This window comes from Oryzias melastigma, linkage group LG13 (genome assembly GCF_002922805.2).
Source record: "Oryzias melastigma strain HK-1 linkage group LG13, ASM292280v2, whole genome shotgun sequence".
In the NCBI taxonomy this organism is placed as follows: domain Eukaryota; kingdom Metazoa; phylum Chordata; class Actinopteri; order Beloniformes; family Adrianichthyidae; genus Oryzias; species Oryzias melastigma.
The window spans coordinates 1,354,705-1,376,841 of NC_050524.1; the positions used below are offsets into that span (position 1 = coordinate 1,354,705).

The 22,137-nt window shown below is 42.2% G+C and overlaps 1 protein-coding gene across 3 annotated transcripts; it reads right to left on the bottom strand.

The window, feature by feature from the left end:
• Nucleotides 1-490: 490 nt before the first annotated feature.
• On the bottom strand, nucleotides 491-19,857 carry timm50 (translocase of inner mitochondrial membrane 50 homolog (S. cerevisiae)). 3 transcript variants are annotated; one of them, XM_024277562.2, is made up of 11 exons: nucleotides 19,554-19,857; nucleotides 18,416-18,575; nucleotides 16,331-16,362; nucleotides 13,873-13,894; nucleotides 8,504-8,562; nucleotides 8,161-8,280; nucleotides 6,577-6,681; nucleotides 6,407-6,505; nucleotides 2,126-2,282; nucleotides 1,122-1,228; nucleotides 491-1,041 (listed from the first exon to the last, which is right to left on the bottom strand). In XM_024277562.2, the coding sequence occupies exons 1-11, from the start codon at nucleotides 19,761-19,763 to the stop codon at nucleotides 943-945; spliced, it is 1,170 nt and encodes a 389-aa protein (XP_024133330.1). In that variant the 5' UTR covers nucleotides 19,764-19,857; the 3' UTR covers nucleotides 491-942. The 3 variants fall into 3 exon arrangements, with proteins under 3 accessions (XP_024133330.1, XP_024133332.1, XP_024133331.1); XM_024277564.2 differs by lacking the exon at nucleotides 19,554-19,857 and adding an exon at nucleotides 19,252-19,281; XM_024277563.2 differs by lacking the exon at nucleotides 19,554-19,857 and adding an exon at nucleotides 18,747-18,785.
• Nucleotides 19,858-22,137: the final 2,280 nt, after the last annotated feature.

Genomic DNA, 22,137 nt, shown 5'->3' on the forward strand with positions numbered 1-22,137 from the left:
CCTCTTCATGTTTGAGACAAAACTCTGGAGTTCCAGCTGTCAGTCAAAGAGTAGCTCTGAGCTCTTCTCCAGAGGTGTTCTCCAAGGCTCATCCTTAGAACCACGTTATTTTTTCAGAAGAAGTTCTCTACTATTATATATCTACTCCTGTGAGGAGTCCCGCAGGATCCTCAATCAGATCATCAAATGATCATTTTTGGGTTGATTTTGAAACATCTGGTTAAAAACGTCGTGGAAGTCAAGCTGCTGCTCTCCTCATGAGGTTCTTCCCGGTTCTCTGAATGGTGAGGCGTCTCTGTGAATCCTTTCAGAGCTAACCTGGACTGAAAAGTAGCAGTAACAGCATCTGACTTTGTGAAGATTAAACGAGGAGCTCCACAGGGCTTCGTGTCGGAGCTCCACTGTTTTATTGAGATGACCTTAAAGTGAATAGATTGGACTAGAAGTTTGGATGATGGAGACAGACAGCAGCCTACAGTCTAACGAGACACAAAGTCTTACAAATCCCATTTATTAATTATTTAATTATTATAAACATGACTGGAGGGCGCCCCTCCCCCCATCAGACAGACTGACACACGGACACAGAGCACGACAAAAGACAGATTCTAGGAGTAACCGCTGCTGATCTCAGGTCCCTGTGGGCGTGGGGGGGCGGCGCTGGTCCTGGATCAGCCTCCGACCACCAAGAGTTCCATCTGCCGCTCCCCTTTTCCTTTTCACCCAATCAGCAGCTTAGAAACAGCATCATGTGACAAATGAGGGCGGGACCGCTGAAGCCTGGGCTCTGCACAACCAGGAAGTTTTCTGCTGGTTAGCGTGGTCCGCAGCAGGAGCCCCACCCACTGACTGCTCATTCGTGATGACACGGTACACGAGTCCCCGCCCACTCCTCAGCGCAGACTGTGATTGGTGGAAGTGTGAGGGTGGTGGAGGCGGGGCTCACTGCTGTTTGGAGCGCCAGAACCGGGAGGTGATGGAGCCGAGCGACAGTCCCTGTTTCTTCTGCTGCGAGAGCTCGGCCAGACGCTGCTCCTCCTCCTGCCAGCAGGGGGCGGCAGCGTCAGAACACAGCAATAAAAACCACAGCTGGTGAGGGGATGTTGGGTTTGTTCACCCACCTGCGCCAGCTGAGCCTGTCGTCGCTTGAACGCCTCGATGGGGTCGTCCTCCAGAGCGTAGTTCTCCAGAACCGAGCGGACGTCGTCCACTCTGTTGATGGCGATGGCTGACGAAGAGGAGAGACGAAGTCAAGGTAACAACCAGAAAAGCTGCATTACCGGCGATAATGCGTGAATGCTTTCGCTGACAGAAGTCGCTGAAGATACTGAAGCTTGTTACTGAAAATGGTGACGCATTTGCTGAAAATGCAAAAACTTTTTGGAAAACTATGAAAGAGCGCTGGCGTTGACCTAAATCTCTGAAAATTTTGCTTTATACTAGCAAAACTCCAAGATAAATTAGTCAAAAATGTTAGCCTGTTGCGAAAATAGAAGCTAAACTCTTAACTATAAAAACATCAGTAGATGACAAATTAGCCAAAAAACATTAGCATGTTGCTTAGATATTACCTAAAATCCAAAATAGCCAAAAAATCCTCTGTGAACTAAATTAGTTAGCCTGATGCTAAAACAGAAGCTAAACTCCAAATTAGCCTATAAGAAAAACAGCCGATAACAAATTAGCCCAAAATGTTAGCATGTTGCTAAAATTGACCTGAACTCTAAATTAGCATTTTAAAACAGTAGATACCAAATTAGCCAAAAAAGCTAGCACATTGCTTAAATACAAGCTAACTCCAAACTAGCCTCAAATTCCTCAGTAAACTAAATTAGTTAGCATGTTGCTAAAATAGAAGCTAAATCCTAAATTACCCTATAAAACTACGGTAGATAACACATTTTTCAAAACGTTCAGGTCATTGAAACATTTTAGGAAAATGCAGAAAAACACTAAAACTTTTTTTGAGAAATCGATTCTTAATTCTGTTCCAAGATTATTCAAATGTATTATTTTTATTCATAAATGAGTAAAAAACGAAACATTTGTTTTTCAGATATTTTTCCAGCCGAGAGGCGTCCCATCCCAGAGGGGTTTGGAACAGGATGGGCCCCGAACGTCTCACCTTTGAGGAAGTGTGCGAGGTCGTAGAGCGTCCGGTCGTCGGAGTTTCCGTCCCATTTCTTCAGGGCCAGGCCGTTGAAGGGCTGCAGGCTGAACGCCTCGCGCTTACAGTCCACCACGATCACTTTGCTGGTGTCCCGGTTCAAACACGACACGTCCTGAGAGGCAGAAAAAACCCGCTCAAGTCCAGGAAACGCAAACAAACAAACAGGAAGTCGAAAAATAAAAGCATCGTCCTCCCCAACAATCACAGAAACACTTTCTCTGAGCTGTCTGTGCACGTGTGTGTGCACGTCTGTGGACAGATGGAGATGCTGCTCTCTGTATACATCACTAGCCCCGCCCCCTCCTCAGAAAACTGCTGTGTGGGCAGGAGGACACGCCCCCCTTTTCTCAGCAGTGAATGAAGACATCTGTCTGCCTTCAGACGTTTGTTCGTTTGTCTGTTTGTTTCTGCGCCTGAGGAGCTCCGCCTCCTGGAGTCGGTGCTCCGCCTCCTCCTCAGATCTTCTGTGAATGAAGTCAGCTCGTACAGAGGAGTTCAGACAAACCTCATGAGCTGATCACGCCATGGCGTGAGTCAAAGGTCAGAGGAGACGTTTTCAGATTGTGGTCATCACCATTTTAGGATCCGGCCCTCCGGGTGATTCTATTGTTATTAATGACCCGATGTTATTTTGAGCTCATTTCTAACTTGTATAATTTTGACAAAATATATTTTTACAGAGAGTAAAATATTAAAAGTTATTTAAGGTTTAGGTTGATTTATTCTGGAATAATATTCCTGCCTTTTTATTATTCAGAATTATCCTAAAAAGTTACAGTTTTAAAGTTTTAAAAATGTAGTTTTAGAGTGTTCCATAAATGTTTCTCCTGTTCGGTCAGAGACCTGAGGAGATTTGGATTTTGGACCTTCCGCGATTTGCGTTTGAAACTCCTGATCTAAAGAATCCTGTTTCAGTTTAGAGGAAACATCTTCGTGACCAAGTTAGTAATTTAGACTTTAATCTGAGAACAAAGGGACAAAGTTGGGATTCTGTCAAAACAGACGTCTGTCTCAGAGAGAAGAAGATGAAGCAGCTGAAGCAGATGAAACGTGAAGCAGCTGAAATGCATGGTGCAGGTTGGAAGAGAGTAACTCTATGGGCCTGTAGCCACTCAAAGTTTGGTCCCGTCCCATCTGTGCGGGGCAGACGCAGACTGTGGTGCTATGAGGATCCATCTCTCTCCACAGGAACTGTTGGGACGACGGTTCACCCCACAAAAAACACAAACCATGTTCTTAATACTGACGCTTTGGCAGGTCGTGTTGTGTAGATCGCTCACAGTAAACGTGTTGATCCATTTAAGCGGAACGTGTTTTCTGCCTGAAGGACTCGCGCAGCAGCTTGAACTGTTATGAAATCCTTCAAAAGATTTCCCACAAAGTTGAGAATTCTGAGACCAGAAGCAGGAACTGCCCCGCCCGGTCCAGATTAGGAGGACCGCAGTAACGAGAATGAGCAACTTTCATTTTATGGCATGAATATGAGGTCATCCAAACCCGGTTCAGCTCCAGAAAAACCAAAGCTGACGGTTTTCCAGCAGCTTAAAAACAATAAGACGTCTGATCCCCTTCAGAAGCGGGCCACTGAACAATGGGAAGGTCCGCTCGGGTTAATGAGGAGAAGTGAACTTCAGCCTGGTGGGGGGGGGTTCCTGGGATTAATGATCCGACCCCCCCCACCCCAACACCAGGTTCATCACAGACGAGCGAGAAGCCACAAACCACAACTGTGTGGAGAACTTTCTCCGGGACTCTGCTCCACAGATGGAGCTTCTGCTGCAGAGGACGACGCTCTGGGAAGTGGGTTAGACCCAGGAAATGACAGCTGGAGGCGCTCAGGAGGAGGAGGAGGGAGGGAGGAAGAAGAAGGGCGGAGAAAGTGACTCGGGGGAGGAGCCAAAGGGAAGTTCCCTCAAAGAAGCAAACATGCTGGGTGACTTTTGGAGACAAAAATGATGCGTAGTTTTTAATAAATGACCTGCTAAGATGTTGAGTTATTTTAATAATATATTACATCTGAAACTAAAAACTTATCAATTATAAAAGCATCACTAAATACTGAAAGGGTTCATTAAATGCAGGTTCAATAAAATGCTAACTTCTTAAAAAACACTAGAAAAGTCCTAAAAACAATGAAGATTTTCAATAATAGCAAAAATATTCAAATAAACACAACAAATGTGGAAAGTAATGCTAAAATATTAAATTATCAACAAAAAGAAAAGCAGAAAGAAGCTGAAAAAGGTCAAATCAGGTGATAAACACTGATTAAGATGAAAATTATGTAAATGTGCTAAACTGAATTCTGTCAAATGACACGCTATTACTGAATATTTTTGTATATATATTTTTTTATTTTACCAGGAAAAGCCTCGAGATAAAATCCCTTTTTCAAGAAAGACCCAAAAAGAGGAATCTGCCCACAAACAAACATGAAACATGAAAACCAAACCCATTTATCATCAGCTCAATCACTCCTAGATGTTTATAAATGGTATTTTCAGCTGCTGCTCCAGCGTTTGAATACCGTTATGACAGACATTTTGTGAATGAATTCTTAAGAACGTCGTGAATTTGCACTCTGGAGCTCATCCCATGAGGATGGGTGATGGAGGAAGCAGTTATGTAGATGATAGTGTCATCTGCATATAGATGGAACTCAACATTTGGCAATTGACAACCTACAGAAGCAGAAAACAGCCTGCCCTTTTGTTTTATCGTTCTCGAGATAATTAGGTCCACTATCTCGTTATTACAAGAAAATTACACTCTTTTTCTTCTGATAATGAGATAAAGAATATACCGTAGCATCCCTCTCTCACTACTTGTTTTAATTTTCTTCATGCTGTGGTTAACAACAAAAACAGTAGAAGAAAAGACTATTTTTGGATGCATTAGTGGATCCACGATCCTCAAGTGTCTGAATTCCGTCTCATGCACCATGAGAGTGAAGTACTTAGTTACAGTGATTAGTTACAAAGTACTTCATTTTAATTAATATCTCAATTCATTCCATAATTTCACTCCGATAACTGAAACTCATCTTATCTTAACATTACTTTGAACTTTCACCTGTTCAAAATAATAAAGACCTCTTAAATTATACTGCCTAACAAAGTAAATAGTTTCAGTATATTTCTTGGAAGTAAATTACATTTTACTCTATGAACAATTTCTAATACCTTAACATAAACAATTCCCTTTAATTTTAAACTTTTGGTCAAACAAAATAAAGAATATTTTTGGTAATTTACCCAAAGATTCCATGATCATTTTCCTGCATTTCCCCAAATCTCTGCACAATGTGAAACATAACGAACAGTAAATGAGGTACAAACTCTTTTTGCTTCATACCTCACAGATTTTCCACAGAATACCACAATTATTACAAGAAATTGATCAAAAAGAAAAAAAAAGTTGGGCAGACCATGTTTGACTTTTGTAACAACTTAAGTCGTTTATTAAAATAATGAAAAGGACAGGGGCCAAATCGGACCCTTGCAGAACTCCACTGCTGATGGTAAAGAAGTTGGATTTCTCCCCTTTAACAACAGAAGAAATTGGGTTCTCTCTGAAAATGGTCTGTAAACCCTCCAGTGTTGTCACTGGTGATCGACGGATTCAAAGGTCTTAGATGCACAAAGAGGACACCACGTGCTCTTTCTGAGTATAGGTTATGTTAATAACAGACACAGCAGCTGTTGTTGTACTCTACACTTTTGGAACTACTGTAACTCTGATTGTTTACGTACTTAGAGGAATTTCAACTACTTCTGAAGCAGAGAAATGTCTTCTCGTCAGTATCAGCCGGTTTACATTGACAGCATGAACACGTCAGTACTGTCAAGTGTTGAATGTTTTCTCAGCTTCAGGATCCGCTGGAATCGTGTTCTTGGTCAAACAGTTACGGTCATTGAAAGAATGTCAACTCCAGCATTAAAGGAACAAGACAAAATCAATTAGAGCAGAAAAAAATGTCCAATTAAAGGAAATAGTTCTCTCCAATGAGGTGTATCCTTGAAGAAACAGAAAAGCCAAACTAGCAAAAGTCAAAGTAACTCGATTCCTTCAGGACTTTCCAACAAGAAGCCTAAGCAGAAGAAGGAACCCGAAACAACCTTTGGTGTGGCTCAGATCATGAAATACCTTCAGCTCAAGGACTTTTCAGAAACAGTTTGTGGGTTTGAAGGGGATCACTGTGAAGGTCTATCAACCGAAATGTTCAGAAGAACCCACCTTCACGTGATGGCCCTCCATGTAGCGTGTGGCGTCTCTGAAGAGGCGGTACGTGACGAACCCCTGCGGGTCGATGCTGTCGATCAGAGGATACGCCGTCTGAAGATCAGGAACAACATCAGTCTCTGCACTAGCAAACGCTCTTGGTTGGTCGTGGAGGAAACGCTCACCATGCCGGTTTCTGCGGTGAAGACGACGATCTCGTAGTACTGCATCAGCTGCTGGAACAGGTAGTCGATGCCCGGGCGTTTCTTGAAGCGCCAACCTGTCGCCAACTGGACTCACAAACAGAAACACCAGATTAGAACAGGTTCTCTCATGAAGAAGAAGCATCCTGCTCAGCCATAGAAACCGGCGTTGAGATCATGGAGATCACAGACTGAACTGAAGGTCGGAGACTGGAGACCAGGAGCTGCTCCAAGCTCCTGCAGGAACTTGAATGAGAGGCTGCATTTACAGCTGATGGTTGAAACCAATCAAAATTCCTAAAACGCAAAAGCATTAAGCTGCCACTAAAGAAAAAAAGAAAAAACAAGTTTTGGAGAAAAGCAAAGAGCGATTAGAAACAGAAGCTCTTGGACTTCTGGGTCTAGTCCTCCTCCATCACCAGCTGCTCTGATGTTTCCTTGTAAAGCTCAGCGTTCTGCTGGTAAAACTATTTATGATTTTCTTTATGGCTTTGCTTCAGACTTTTATGAGGAGCTAAGAAGCTCCAGTTCTCCAGCAGCCGACTGGTGAGGAACAGCTAGTTTTTGACCAGTCCTTCACGGTTTCACTGGGTCCTAGTTTTGGTGAGTTCTTGTGTTGGTATAGGTGACATTTTTGTCTCTAAGGTGTCAGAAGAAATGTGAAAAGCCTGGTCCTGGGGGACGAAAATAAACAAAAAAAGTGTTGTAAATGTATTTTCTGTTTTGTTTACATCTTTTAATTGGAACTTTCGCGTTTGAATTGCAGTGAACTGCGTTAATGTTCCTTCAAGAACAAACACGAGTTTTCATGGAAACGGACGCCTGAAGCTGACAGACCGTGAACAGAGCAGAGGGTATGTGTACGTAGTAAGGGTGTGTACTGGGAAGAGTCTGCAGATATGATACATCTACTAATACATGTCCCACAATACGATACATATCACAATACATGTTTCATGATGTGATAAGTGTTGTGATACATATCTTGAGTACGATAAGTATCATGATACACGTCTCACAATGCAACATATATCTCGATGTATCGCTCGACTGTACCAGAACAATTTTTACCTTCTATTTTTTAAGAGTATGACTGAGAAAAAAATCGACCTGAATAATAATTCTCTCTTAATCTTGTGGTTCTCGCGAGATCTTGTTGCTATCTTATTTGCGCGTAGAGCTGCTCAAACAGGCTCAGTGTGCTGCCACCTAGTGGTCGGAGGTTTAGATGGAAAATAAAAGCAAGATTCTGAAGTATGATCATAAATACTTAATAAATATTGTCTTATCAATATTTTAAATTGATACACATATCGCCAAATAAAATATCGCAATATATCACCAAATCCATCCCCCCTACACCCTAGTAAGTAGGGTGGGGTGGAGGCAGGAGGAGGGGCGGCGTAGCCGCTAACAGTTAGCAGGAGTTTCATCTGGATCAGTGGTGTTGCTCTTGGTTTCTCATCATCATAACGTTTGTTTCTATGTTGATGACGTCAATGTGAAAGTGAACCAAAGCAGCTCCGGTTGTGATTTGATGAGGTAAACTGATGGATCTGGACGCACCGACCACTCCGGGTGCAGCAGGACGTCGGTGAGCTCCAGCACTAGGGTGTAGGGCGGCTGGTAGTACGGCTCCTTCAGCGGGTCGGGCAGCAGCTTGGGGCTCGTCGGTTCGATGATCATCTGGAGAACAGCAAACCGTCACACGGTGCCCTCAAGCTCCAGTGAAGTTTCAGAACTTTACTGGAGTCAGCTAAAACCATAAATATGTGAACTCTGTTTAAACATAGTCTGCAGACTGATGAGAAAAAAGAAACCAACTTCCAAAAGTGAAATATTAAGTTTCCAAATGACAGCAGCTTGATGGGAGATTCCAGGAAACATTCTCAGATGTGTAGAGGATCACCTGTCTGTAATCCTTGAAGTATTTGAAGGTTCTTCTCAACTGTTGAACAACCGGAGGGTCTGAAAGAAAGAGGAGACAGGTGAAGGAGGAGCCTCGATCTCCTTTGACTCCCTCAGGAGCTCCTAACATCTGAGCAGCTGATGAAACTGATTGGACTAATTTCCTCTGCAAAGCAGAAGTAAACACTTTCAGCAGGACTGTGTTTGGTTAAAGAGAAGTCTCCAAACAAAGGCCTTCATTCTGATTGGCTCCCTGACCCACAGCCTTCCAGCTGATCAATGAGTCCTGCTGATAGCAGCTCAAGCTGTCAACCTGCTAATGACTAATCATAATAAAGACGGGGTTCCCGGGAGGCCACGGGATCATTAATGCCCTCTGGGGGGCAGAACCCCACAAACATCCATCCCTGCGTCTCTATGCCGACAGCGGGAACACGTCAGATCCCGGGGGACTCCCAGGATTCCCTGCAGCGAGCTCAGGCAGGAGGAAACCATCTGCTGCTGTGATGACACGCAGAGAAGCTGCACAGAAATGTGGAGTTAGCCAGGAGATCTGGTGACGGAAGCGTGGACGGTCCATGAAGGCAGAAATACTTCTGAAAATTTAATTCTAAAAAAAAAGAGGTTTTTCAAAGGAATGAAACTGATCCAAACGCAACAGAAAACAAACAATTACTTTTTACAAATACGTTACTCTGTTCAAATAAAACATTTGGAACAAGTATAAAAGTTTCAAACAAATTAATTTTAAATTAATAATTAAATTGGTGAAAAGCGCAAAGAGAAGATCTGAGAATCAAACAGCCTGAAAACAAGGAACTTTGAAGAAACAAAGGAGTTTTCCTCATAGAGAAATAATTAAAGCTGCGAGGGGCGTTGGGTGGCCTGCAGTCGCTGCACCCCCTCACTGCCCACCCACGTGCACCATCGCCTCTATGCGTCATTGACGCCCACCTTTTACCCAATCTCACTTGGGAAGCAGCCACGACGCCCCCCGAAACCCCCCATTCTCCTTCTGTACAGCTGGCCCGGGATGTATGCGACAAATTGAAGAAAACACTTTTCAAAATGGCGGCTTTTCTGTTGGTTTGATCTCCATAGCAACCATTTCATGCTTTGTTCGCCGAAGGTCATCAAACAGATTGACGTTAGTTTCATAAGAATCGATAAAAGTATATTTTTGGAATTCCAGAGCAACAGAGGTATTAGATGACCACGCCCACATTTCTAACATGTTCATATCCTATGTTATAATAATTGTTACAGTTTCAGCCTGGGATCGAAATGTTACATTTTCACAGTAATCTATTAAAAAAATGTGTGTTTATTAAGAGTGCGCCAGTTTTACGAGCTCGCTACACGGAGGCCGTTCGAGATATAAAAATTCTAATTCCAATTGTTTCCCAATTATGCACAAGAAATATGAAAATGATGGAGGAAAAAAAACCAGGTTGATTTTTATTTTAGTTAGTAGTATACGTGTTTTTTATGAACATTTAAGATGGCGGCCTCTTCCCAAGGTCAAAGTTCAACGAAACCTTAGGGGTCGTTGTAGACCTATGCTAGCAGCTTGTGCGTTTGACGGCAAATCAAAACTTAGAGAAAAAATATGCCACTGAACCATAGGTCAGTCGGCCATCCCATAATGTCCAAACTTCCTTTGGATGTACTCAACACAGCTACGTCGTTTCCGTTTGTGGGTTTTTTCGCAAAAATAATTGTTTTGCTAAGTCAGCAGATTTTTAAGTTTATTGACAATCGGACAACAAACTGTCGTTTTCCCAGATTGTTGAAAAACATGAAAATCGTAAAATCTCAGATTTTTAAACCAAATGGCTGCCAAAGGTCGCGTGGCCATCCCATAACAATTTCAAAAGTAACTTTAGACGGGAAAAGCAGGAAGTGATGGAAACCCTTTCTCTAGGACCTCCTCCTCCTGTGTTCTTGTTGACGTTTGGCAGCCATGTTTGTTTGCTGGAGTGATGAATGAGTCGGCGGCGCTGCCAGACGCCCTCGCCCTGCCCCTGCAGCTGTTCACCAGCACTGCCCTGCAGATGCCCCCGCCCGCCCTCCACGCTGAGCGCACAGAGGGTTGTCGTGTTTACAACATCAACACAAACGTTTACAGCAGTGAATGCTGGGAAACACTGAGATGTTCTCTGGTTCCTGGAGCTTCAGCTCCTTCAGGACGCTCTTTGCTTTTTGCTCCTCTCTGTGGTTTTCCATATATTAAGCTTTTTAGTGAGTTATTTTTTTCCTTTAACTTTTTGAAAACATCAGAATTTCAAGAAAATAACAGAATATTTGACAAAAAAAGCTTTGAAATGTTTTCAGATTTAAAAATGTTTTTTGATCATAAACAATAAAAGCAAAAGAAATTGGGAAACAAGTATCCACTTTACCAACATTAGGATTTAACTTTAAGCTTTATTTAAATGTATTTTCTTTTGCTTCATAATTAATAATTCAAAACTAAGATTATTTATCCATTTTATCAACCATTTCAGTGTGTTTATGACAATCCAGTTTTTTTTTTTTTAAATCTTATTGAACTTTTGGTTTACTTATTTTAATCTGGTGGCTTTTCCTGTTAATCAACTTTTTTCATAATTACCTTATTGTTGAATGTTAAATGTCTTTATTTTCTTCAGATAAGAAACTTGAGAGTTGTAAATCCTAGCTTCTAAATTTCTCTCAGTGGTTGATGATCCTTCGTCTCTGGGTTTTCACAGGTGACAATTTCCTCTTCATGGGATCAATAAAGTTTTATTCAATTCTGAAGCTGTTTTGGTTTTTTAGACAAAGGCGACAGAATCAATCATTGACTGTATCAGAGAACTGGACAGAGTGACGTCATCCATAGAAAGTCATTTACTTCCAGCTCCAACCAAACAAGTCAATTTAGTCGCCATTTTTTCACGCCGCCATGTTGGAACCAGTCGACATCAGTGAGCAGTGAGTGGCCTGAGTGGTCATTTCTATGGCAACCACTAACCAATCAGGAGTGAGCTTGTTGGAAGGCCACACCCCTACCACTTGAAAGTTTCAAACATTGGAGGTGGGGGCCAGAAGGCTACAGCTGCTTTTATAGAGGCGTCTGATTGGTCAGTTTATAACGTAAATAACTTAAAACACAGATTTTATTTAATGAAGATGTAACAGAAAAAATGTATCAGAGCAAGAATGTTTATTCTGACCAATAGAATGACAGCTGTTTGATTCTCTATAGAATTCTACGGGATTTCGTACTATTGGAGACACTTCCTGTTTGTGACGCCAGGGGGCGGGGCCACAAACTAATCTGTGCACACTTAACCGAGCCTCTCCTGACGAATATCTGACAGCGCTCACAGATTAAAAATTCAGAAGATCTTCTGTCAAAACGTTGTTTGTAAAATCCTAAAGTTTTCATCCAGAACCTCATAAAACCGTTTATGGCAAACCGGCTGCGATTCCGCTTAAACCGGTTTCAGCCAAACACAGACAGCAGAGGATTTCTGCAGATATGATAAACGGTTGAACAATTTCAGCTGATTGATTCTCAAATGAAGAATGTGAACTATTTCCTCCTGAAAACAGTGTTCTGCAGGTTTGTCACTTAAACGTTTTGAAGTAAACAAACACAGATGATATTTACGTCCAGATTTAACCTGAAAACCGCCAAGAATGAATGTGTAACGAAACCTGATCCAGGTGCATTCTGGAGCTACAATACACACAGTTAGTCGACTAATTAACGACCAATTAACTATAGTTGACTAATTTAATAGTCGATTAGTCGTTACTTTATATTATATGTAGTCAGAGTGAAGTAAAGTTTAAGGTTATAATGGTATTCTGCAGCTTTTTGGACTATTTTGGCATTTATTAAGATTTTTTAGGCTATTCTGGAGTTTAGCTAATATTTCAGCTGCCTGATAGCTGTTTTGGCTATTTTAGGATTTTTTTTAGTTTTTTAGGCTAATTTGGCATTTAACCAATATTTTATCTGGCTATCAGCTTCAGCGTTTTCAGCAGCAAATTTCAGCCTATGGCATTCACACTATCATCATCTAGTTTTTAGTTAGTTTAAAGCTAACGATGTCTGTTTTACATCCACTTTATACATGACCTGATCAGTCGACTATAATCGTTTGAGGCAGCACTACACTCAACTCTACGAGGCTCCGCCTTTCTGATCCTCTCAGAGCGTTCTCATTTGGTCAAAAGTGAAACTCTCATTCCTGGAGCATTTCCAGATCAGAGAAAAACCTTCAGAGTTCGTCGTTTACAACTGAAGATTTAAAGACACAAACTCATCAGCCGTCATGAAGATCAATCTTTCTTTGATGCACAGAAACGACTAGAAAGAGATCAAACTACCACACCAGAGCAGAATCATCAACGTGTGTCCTCCTTTTGATTCTTCCACAAGTGTTTCAGTTCCTGAGGTTTAAATGAGGACCGGCTCTTAATGAAACCGGAACCGGAAGGTTCTGCTCAGAGACGCGTTTTAATCGCATCCATCATCGAGTTCTTCCTCTGAACGATCACTGATCACTGACCTTCATCCCGGAGGAGCAATCTCCTCCTTCTGTCCGTCCTGCAAACTCCCAGAGGTCCAGTCCGTCCTGCAGGACTGACCCCCCTCCCTCTGCCACAGATCAGCATCGTCTCTGCCGTCCGGCTTCTCCCCGGGGAGGGAAAGGAGGCGCACAGATGTTCTCCTGGAGGAGCTCTGTGCTCTCTGAGGCAGATTTACTGGGATTCCTCAGCATAAACTATGAGATCCTCTTTGCTGTGATCAATACAATCATCAATTCCATTGATCAGTCTTCTTCAGGAGAGACCATGGAGCCTCTCAGGAGCTAAACCTTCTACATGGAAACCATGAAGCAGAAACTACAGAGTTCCTGAAGAGCGAACGTCTCATTTCTGAGGAGGAACTCTGTCAAAGCGTCTCCAAATGATGATGGAGGGATGGAGGGAAGGAAGGACGGATGGATGGACACATAGATAGACGCATGGATAGATGGACGGATGGAAGCTTCAGCAAAAGTCCAACATTATGAAAGCCTGTCATGATCCAAACGCGTCCCTGAAGAATCGACCAATCACAGCCCACAAACGCACTTCCTGTTTTAAAGGTCAACACTAATTTCATGTTAATTTCCTACTTTTGTAAATCAGACGTTTCTCTCGTCAATAAAGATTCTGTTAATCTGAAGGTCAGGGGTTCAATTCCTCATCCTTTGAGTCACCAAACTAAAAATGATCATTTCTGAATCAAGATTCCTTAAATGTTGATTCTCCGTTTATGTCAGAAATGATCTGCAGAAGGTTTTACCGGTTCCTCCAACAATCATGAGATCTCAGAAGAACACGACTCACCTGCATCGAACTCGTCTGGAATCTGCAGGACAGAGAGAGCAGAGATCAGAGTCCATCACACAAACATCTGCAGACATCAACCAAAGTTCTGAGGGTTCCAGGGAGGAACCAGAACTGCAGCAACCTGAGAAGGTCTGACCGGACCAGAACCAGAACAAACACGCCACAGACAGGAAGGAGAGAGTAAAGGTGATGATGGAGGCAGAGGAAAGGCCCGCCCCCTAGTGGTGATGAGATGGAGTTCAGTAAAATAATTCTAAAGAGTTTTCAGTTTAAACTGAATCGATGTGAAACTATTAAATGTTAGAAACTTCCTGAAACGTTTCCTTCATTCTGTGGTTTTATCTCCTGACAGTCTTTTCTAGACTCTGAAGATCTGGATTTACGTGCGCGTGACTCTGCTGGCGAGACGTCGTCTGGACTCAAACCTGTGGGGGATTGCTGCTGGGGGTGTGAAAGAGGTCGTTGCCCCCCCAGGACAGAGGAGGAACGACGTGTCATGAAGTCGTTGAGCCGCTCTCAGAGGGACAAACTGTCACCTTTCTGCCATAAACTCGGACGTTCCACCTTCATCTGAGAACAGAGACCCCCGCGGTCTCCCCCACCTTCCTGTGTGACCACAGCGCCCCCCAGTGATGCAGCTTCAGATCAGTGGGGGTCACAGGGTTCGTCTCGCCGTTTAACCTCACATCAAGGAGGATTCAGGTGCAGATGCTCCTCCTGTACAGCAGGGGGCAGCATCAGGTTCATCATCCACCAAAAAAAATAACCAGGTGAAGGAGAAACCCAGTTCTTCAGCGTTTAGAGCCACCTCAGAACGTTAAAACCTCTGGACTCAAACAATTCTACCAACATTTTTTTTTTTTTTACTAAAAAATAAAAGTAATTTTTTTTTTTTTAANAAAAAATATGTATTTTTTTACAAAAAAAAATAGCAAAAAAATATTGCAACATAAAAATAATCTCTCAAGTGTGTTCAAATACTTTTAGGAATTTTCCTGAATCTTCCAGAAGAATTTTGATGTTCCCTCCAGGATCTTCCAGCTCGCCATTCTCCATTTCTCCTCAGTCTCCAGCTCAGCTGGGATTCCTGGCCCCGCCCCTTTCTGCTGCATCAGGTGGTTTCAGTCAGTCAGAATCTGGAACCACCTGGACTCCTGGCCAAGTTCTATCCAGAAACGTTCCTTCACCTCTGAGGTCTAAGCAGAAGAAGCTAAACTTAGACGCCTTTTAGCTTCTAATCCCATCAGAGTCGGCGAACGCCATCAGGACCGCGGCGCCTCCTTCAGCACCTCCATCCTAAACAGAGCGAGCTGCAGCTGTGAGTGTGTGTGGTCCAACATCTGCAGGAAACCAGTCTGAAGAATCGATCAAACTTCAAAGACTCCAGAGAAAAACAAAGGGGGGGAAACGTCTAAACGCCTCCACGTCGCCACGCACGCCACGCGCTGGTTTGAACTAAACCTCAGAAGAAACTGTCAGCCAATGATGATGTCATCACACAGCGCTCTGATTTCAACCAATCTCATTCTGGTTTCAGGGATCACCAGAGTCCTGGTTTCAGATGGATTTCAGGATTATTTTTCAGAATATTTTTTTGAATCGATTATTAATCCATGAAGCTTAGATTGATTCAAATCGATGAATCGATTTTATCAACCGAAAAGTTTCACATTTCTGATTCATTTAAGGAGAAAAACCAACATTTTTAGGCGTTTCAAACCTTAATTGGAGGAAACTTCTAACATCTCTGTTTGTTTACGTGAAACAACACAAGAAGATGAAGACGTTTTAGGACTGAAGTCTTCCGGTCAGAAGAAATGTTCTTCAGATGTGAGGGTCGTTTGGGGACGTCTAACATGGAGATCTTTACAGGAACGTCAACATTTCTTCAGCATAAAACAGAAAAACCAACCCAGCAACTTTAGACACAAGAGAAGATGACATTCACAACAATCTTCTGAGGCTTCTTGTGGTCACATGACCTGGTGGTTCACCCTTCAGCTCGCCATCACGACATTAAAATCAAATTTTAACCCTCCAAGATGTCATCTGATAAAAGATGAATTTGGCATCATTTCAACAGAATTCTTCATTTCTTAATCCTAAAATATCATTAAAAACACTTAAAATAGTCGAGTTAAAAAAATGTTTTTACTTTCTAACTTTATTGAAAACTTCCTGATGTTTCTTCATTTATCAGTTCAGTCGGTTTGAGATCAAATCTAAAGACAGAACCCGGATCAGCTCTCACCCCCCCGTCAAGTGTGCCGCTCAACACCCCCCCCCGACACAGTCCCTGCAGCACGAGCGTCGACAAAAGGACGCATGTGTGAGTCGTTCCCACCGTGACGCCGCCTGCATCCACTCACACCCACTCTGACAGGGGGGGCTTCATTTACACCCCCCCTGTGAGAGTCAGACCCGCCCAGAACCAGAGAAACAGACAGGAACTCACCTGCTGGCCTTGTTCGTCCACAGAGTTCGCTCCTGAGAAGAGACAGAACAATCAGTCAGGAGATGGGGACTCAAACCCACCATGAGGCGTTCCACTGAACCAAAGCCACACTCATGAGATCAAAAAGGTCACATGTGGACTTTATTTAGATCAAATCTTTATGACAAACTCTGCATCATTTAGAAAAATGGTTCAAAAAAGTTCAAACAGGAACAATAATATGAAATTAAAATAAAAAACAACTTTAGAATAAAAACAAACAATGTGAATAGAAACCAGAACTGACACTGAAATCTGATTAGAAAAACGGAGCAAAATGAACCGAAGCTTGACGGTGAAAGCGGAGCTCTGCCTCCCTCTAGAGGCCACAATCATTACTGCAGCCGGGTGAAGCTGAATCAGAACAAATTGGATCAGAAATGCGTCAAAATCCAGAGATCAGAACAGCAGAACAAAGAAACTCAGAGTTTCAATAGGACTCTGGATCGCTACTTAGGCGGAAATCTGACTCGATTCCTGAATTTAAGATTGATCACTATTAGAGATATTAGGTCTGAGTGGTTTCTATGTTTTTACTGGCTGAATGGAAATGTAAAAAATATGTATTTAATCACTGTTTCAATCTTTATTTAGAACAGGAGAACAAAACAGATAAAAACATAGATTTAGAAATAAATAAATTGTATTTATCGCTAAACAATGATTCTGTTAACTTTCTGGTTAACTTTAACAGGAAAAAACACAAACATCTGTGCTGGTTTGGATCATTTAATAACAAACGACTTCTCCACCAGACGGTCACATGACCTCACATCACTGATCACATGATTTTACAATATTCTTTTGCTTTTATATTTATTGTTAATTTTACTTACATTTTCGACTTAAAACAAAATCCCTTTATTTGAACTTTTTCATATAATTGATCTTAAATCTAATTTTTTATTTTTATTTTCTATCTATGAAAAACACTCCATAGCTTTACTTTGAAATTGAGAAGCTCCACCGACACTTTACTTTGAAGGTTTACGTCCAGAGACAGTAGAGCATTAGGTTTGTTTATATACTTAAAATCTCACATGATTCTGCATTTTAGAGCAATAATTCTGTTGTCTAACGTGTGTTTTTACTCAACAAGATCTTCTACAGATCACAGATCAGAGATTAAACATCTGAACTTGTCCAGAGCGGATCATGTATTTGGAAACTCGATACGATTCCATAAAGATCAAGATCAAAAGGTCGTCTCAAAGCTCAGTGACAAACATCAGAGTGAACGTCGTCATAATTGTTATAATCCAATTTAATCCAGATTATTACAAAAAGATCAAATAGAGGAGCAAATAATAACACATTTTTGAGTTGATGAGTTTGACCTGTAAAGGTCATCATAGTCAACCGTTAGAGACAGAATTAACAAAAGAACCCAGTAGATCATAACAATTTCATTTGTATAACGGAGCAGAAGATCAATATTAATCTGCTCCAAATGATCAGTTATTCTGTCCCTCACAGACTTTAACTCGTTTTTTTATTTTTATTTTCGAGTCTGAAAATTTCAGTTTCAAAACTTTTGACCCGTTCTGGTGCGTTGGGGCGGGGCTAACACGAAGGACCAATCAAAACAGATGAGGGTGGTACGTTCAGTCCCGGTGCGTTCACTGACCCTGAGAACTGTGAGAATTACGGTCAGAAAATGTCAGTTTAGTCTGAGCTATCATGTCTGAAGTTGAGTCAAGACGGCTGTAAAAAGCTGTTTTATCGCGTACAAACCGCACATTCAAAACTCTGTTCTAGCTCGTTCAAAGCGCCAAAAAAATTGAAAAAAAGTTTTGGCATTAAAATTTTGAGTTTTGAAACCTAAAAAACAGAACATTTGAAGCTGAAAATAATTACTTTATTTTGGAATAGCAAAAAGTTTGGGACATTTAATTTTTTTGGGCCAAAGAAAAAAAAATTGGGTTTCAAATAATATTGACCCTAACTGAGCTCCATACTCTGGCTCCTGTTCCCGTACGACAGATTGAAGGAGTTCACGGCGCTGACAGAACGAAGCAGAGAAGACTCCGAGTCTGAAGCACTCACCGAAGATGTAGACGATGCTGACAGCCCCGCCCACACCCATGAGGCCCGCCAACCGCAGGACCATCTTCTTGGCGTAGGCGGTGTTCTCCTTCTGCTTCTTGTCCTCCGCTCGCTCTCCCTCCTTCTCTCCCTCAGGAGGAGGAGGGGGAGGAGGCTGGCCCTGGACCAACACAGTTCACAAAGATCAGTTTTATTTTTATTTATTTATTTATCTTTTTTATTTTAAAATATATAAATAAATAAAAAAAGATCAGGGTTTTATGTTTTTTTTAAATAAATGTATTTATTAAAGAATAAATACATAAATAAGAAAGATCAGGGTTTTGTTGACCTTGTGAGCAGTAAACTTGTTCATCTTTCAGATTCTGACTGAACCCGGGATCCCAGCGTTTCCCGCTGCATGTAACCGAAACGTTTTTATTTAACCCGACTTCCTTTTTCACACTTTTAACATTTTTATGCTAGTTTGGCAGGTTAAGTGCTGACTTCTTTAGCCTCCTCCTCCTTTCTTTTAGCAGTTCTTAGGGGGTCCCAGTGGCTCCAGGCGTGCCCCGGCCCCCCCTGTAAGCCCACTCCGGCCCTGGCTGTAACAGGGATGTTTGAAATGCAGGCAGGAGCAGCAGCAGGAGGCTGAGGAGGGCGGGGGTCTGCACCGACCTTCAAAACCAAACAAACCTTCGTGTTTTTATCTGGCTGATAAAACCGAGAGAAAACATCAACCCCACCGTGACCCAGACCCGTTAGCGGCACGTGACGGTTCCGGAGCTCTCTACTGGGTCTGACTGGTTAAGCTAACCAAAGAGAGTCCAGGAGCTCGTGCGCGTTAGCTTGTTAACCTGGAGTTCATTCATTCCGACGGACCGGAGCTTTCACGCAGAGTCCATTTGGAATATGTGTCACGCGGACCGAAGTGACCCGGGCGGGGACAAATTAAACTAAGTGCTCCACGAGACTGACTCGGGTTTATTCACTGACAGAGAAATGAAGACAGAAACATTTAAGCTAACTGTCAATTCTAGTTCACGTTTCATTCACTCATAATGTCAGCATACGAGGGCGGTGCTTCAGTACCTCTACCACAAATGTCTGCGCTCGCTTCCTCCAGACGCGCTGCGGTCATGAATCAAGCGCACCTCACCTGACTCTGCTGCTGCTGGAGTCTCTCCTGGAGGATCGCCTGAGCGAGGCCGCCGGTCGCGCCGCCCGCTCCGCCCGCCGGCTTGTCGGAGGAGAGCTTCCGGATGACGTGCAGCACTGCCGGGGCGGAGGCGCCCGCAGTCCCGCTGCGGAGCCTCAGCAGGCCGCGACCCGTCCGGACACACATGGGGAACACAGACGCCGCCGACATCTTGGATTGGAGCGTTCGCTGCCGGCCAGCGTGCGTAGCGCGAGGCGAAAGGACAAACGCGCCTGATTGGTCCCGGTCGACCTGACTGACAGATGTAGCGTCTAATCAGAGAACGGGAAAAGATTATTGTAACACAAAAGGCGGGGCTTAATTTGTTCCGACCAATCAGCTACGAATAGGAGTCTGACCTTCGATTACGACACAAAAGTTTCATGGTTTTGATGCTGTGGATGGAAGAGATCATCTGTGACGTCAAAAATATGTTTAAACATTAAATAAATAACAGTTATTTTTTTAAATTAGGAAAAAATATATTTAAAAGGGGGCGGATTTTAACCCCATGGGTTAAACATTAAAAAACTGGATTTGAAGTTTATTAAAATATAATCTACAAAATCATCAAATTTCACTTCAAATCAATGAAGATTATTTTCATTTTTATTATCATGATTATTTTTATGCAATATTTGATTAAATACATCTGTATAAAAATTAGTTTTCAATTAGATAATTAATTAAAAAAATCACAATATTTATTGTTTGTTGCCATTGTCATAATTAAACGGCTAAAATCCACAGATGAAATCACATTACAGAGGAATAATAATTAGTGATTGTTGTCTGTTGTTCAACATTTCTCTGCTTAGGGATAAGGGGGGATTTTATTACACCATCCATCATCCATCCATCCATCATCCATCCATCCATCCATCCATCCATCATCCATCATCCATCCATCATCCACCCATTCCGCTGACGTCGTGCCACTTTCATCCACCAGATGGTGACCCTACACTGGTGTAACTCCATCGGTTTCCTATTTCAGGTGCCAAACCACCAAAGTGTTGTTGCCTCATGCTGGAGGAAGTTGCTCCACAACTTTAGATAATATTCATTCCTGCCATGAATGGGAGACCGAATCACAAAATACATTTGATGCTTAATCCAATAAAACTGAAGCCAAAGTTTTTTCTTTGCTGTACAAAAGACCACTAAAAATAAATAAAAACTCATTTCACCTTTACAGGCTTGGTTTCCAATCGTGGGGAGTTTATTGCTAAACTATGCAACGACATAACCCAGTCTATAGTTATAAATAGAGAGTGAATAAAAACGACACATTTGATGATGTGTTAATGTCAAGAAAGAAGACAGTCTGGCCAAGTCTGGTCTGCTGTAACCAGGTATCGTGTTTGGGTCATGATGACCATCTCTGGCCTGGACTCTTGACTGTCACTAAAACATAAAACAGTTCTGATATATTTATTTTGTTGTCTGGACTCAAACCTGATGAATAGATGCTGCAGGACACGTTGTGGTCCATGTGTCAAGAAACCCAAATCAAATGTTTCCACCTGCTGATGGAAAAGCCGTTTGAAAAAGTGCTGGTGGATCGAAACAATCTCTAGTGCTGCAAACTCCAGAAGTCCTCCAAGAAAAACAAACTATAGTTAATACCAGAAGTTCAGACTTTTACATTTTTGGGTATTTTCTCATTTAGAGCTGCTTTAAGCTTGAAGAGTTTCTAGATGTTTATTCTCCTCATATTTCCATGATGCTGGAGGCAGAATCTGTACATTTCAAGAGCTTCTATTTTCTTGTTCAGTCATTTATTGTTTTCAGTTCTATTTTTAACCATCCAACAGCAAATGTTTCTTCACAGCTGTCACAAGCAGAATACATTTTTAAAGGCTGACAGAACCAGTTTTTACTTTGAGACTTCTGGTTTAAACACATCACCTCTACCAACGACGCACCTGTCAGGTAAAGCTAGTTTTGCTTCTCTAAGGACAAAGTATTTATAGAAACACTGATGACACAAACAGAAATAAAAAGTTCCATACAGCTGAGGGAAGATTCTATAAATACACTTTAGTGGTTATGTAGTCATTCTGTCAAACAGGAAACATGTAACCTGGACAACAAAACTTTAAAATGCTTCTTTGTCTGTACTAGTGTGCTTTATTCTGAACGTTTTCATGATAAATATTTTGAAGAAACTATCAAACTCTTTTTTGTAAGAAGCTGTTTTGGGCTTTGAGTTTACTGATGGGTGAAGGCGGGGTTCACCTGGACAGGTCGCCAGTCTGTCTCAGGGCCTCAATCACACATCCACTCTCACATTCACACCTAGGGGCAATTTAGAGTCACCAATGAACCTATGAAGCATGTTTTTGGACGGTGGGAGGAAGCCGGAGTCCCCGGTGAAAACCCACGCATGCACGGGGAGAACATGCAAACTCCACACAGAAAGGTCCCAGCCGGGATTCGAACCGGGGCCTTCTCGCTGTGAGGCAAGAGCGCTAACCACTGTACCACCGTGCAGCCCTCAAGTCATTAATAACAATAAAATAAAAGGATCTGGAGGGCCGGA

What these genes read in the sequence shown, in the direction of transcription:
- timm50 (XM_024277562.2), bottom strand. Translation starts at nt 19,763, where the DNA reads ATGTCGGCGGCGTCTGTGTTCCCCATGTGTGTCCGGACGGGTCGCGGC. An exon ending in TGGACGAACAAGGCCAGCAG is followed by an intron (nt 13,895 to 16,330) that starts GTGAGTTCCTGT and finishes TCTGTCCTGCAG; the next exon opens with ATTCCAGACGAGTTCGATGC. An exon ending in GACAGGCTCAGCTGGCGCAG is followed by an intron (nt 1,042 to 1,121) that starts GTGGGTGAACAA and finishes CCCTGCTGGCAG; the next exon opens with GAGGAGGAGCAGCGTCTGGC.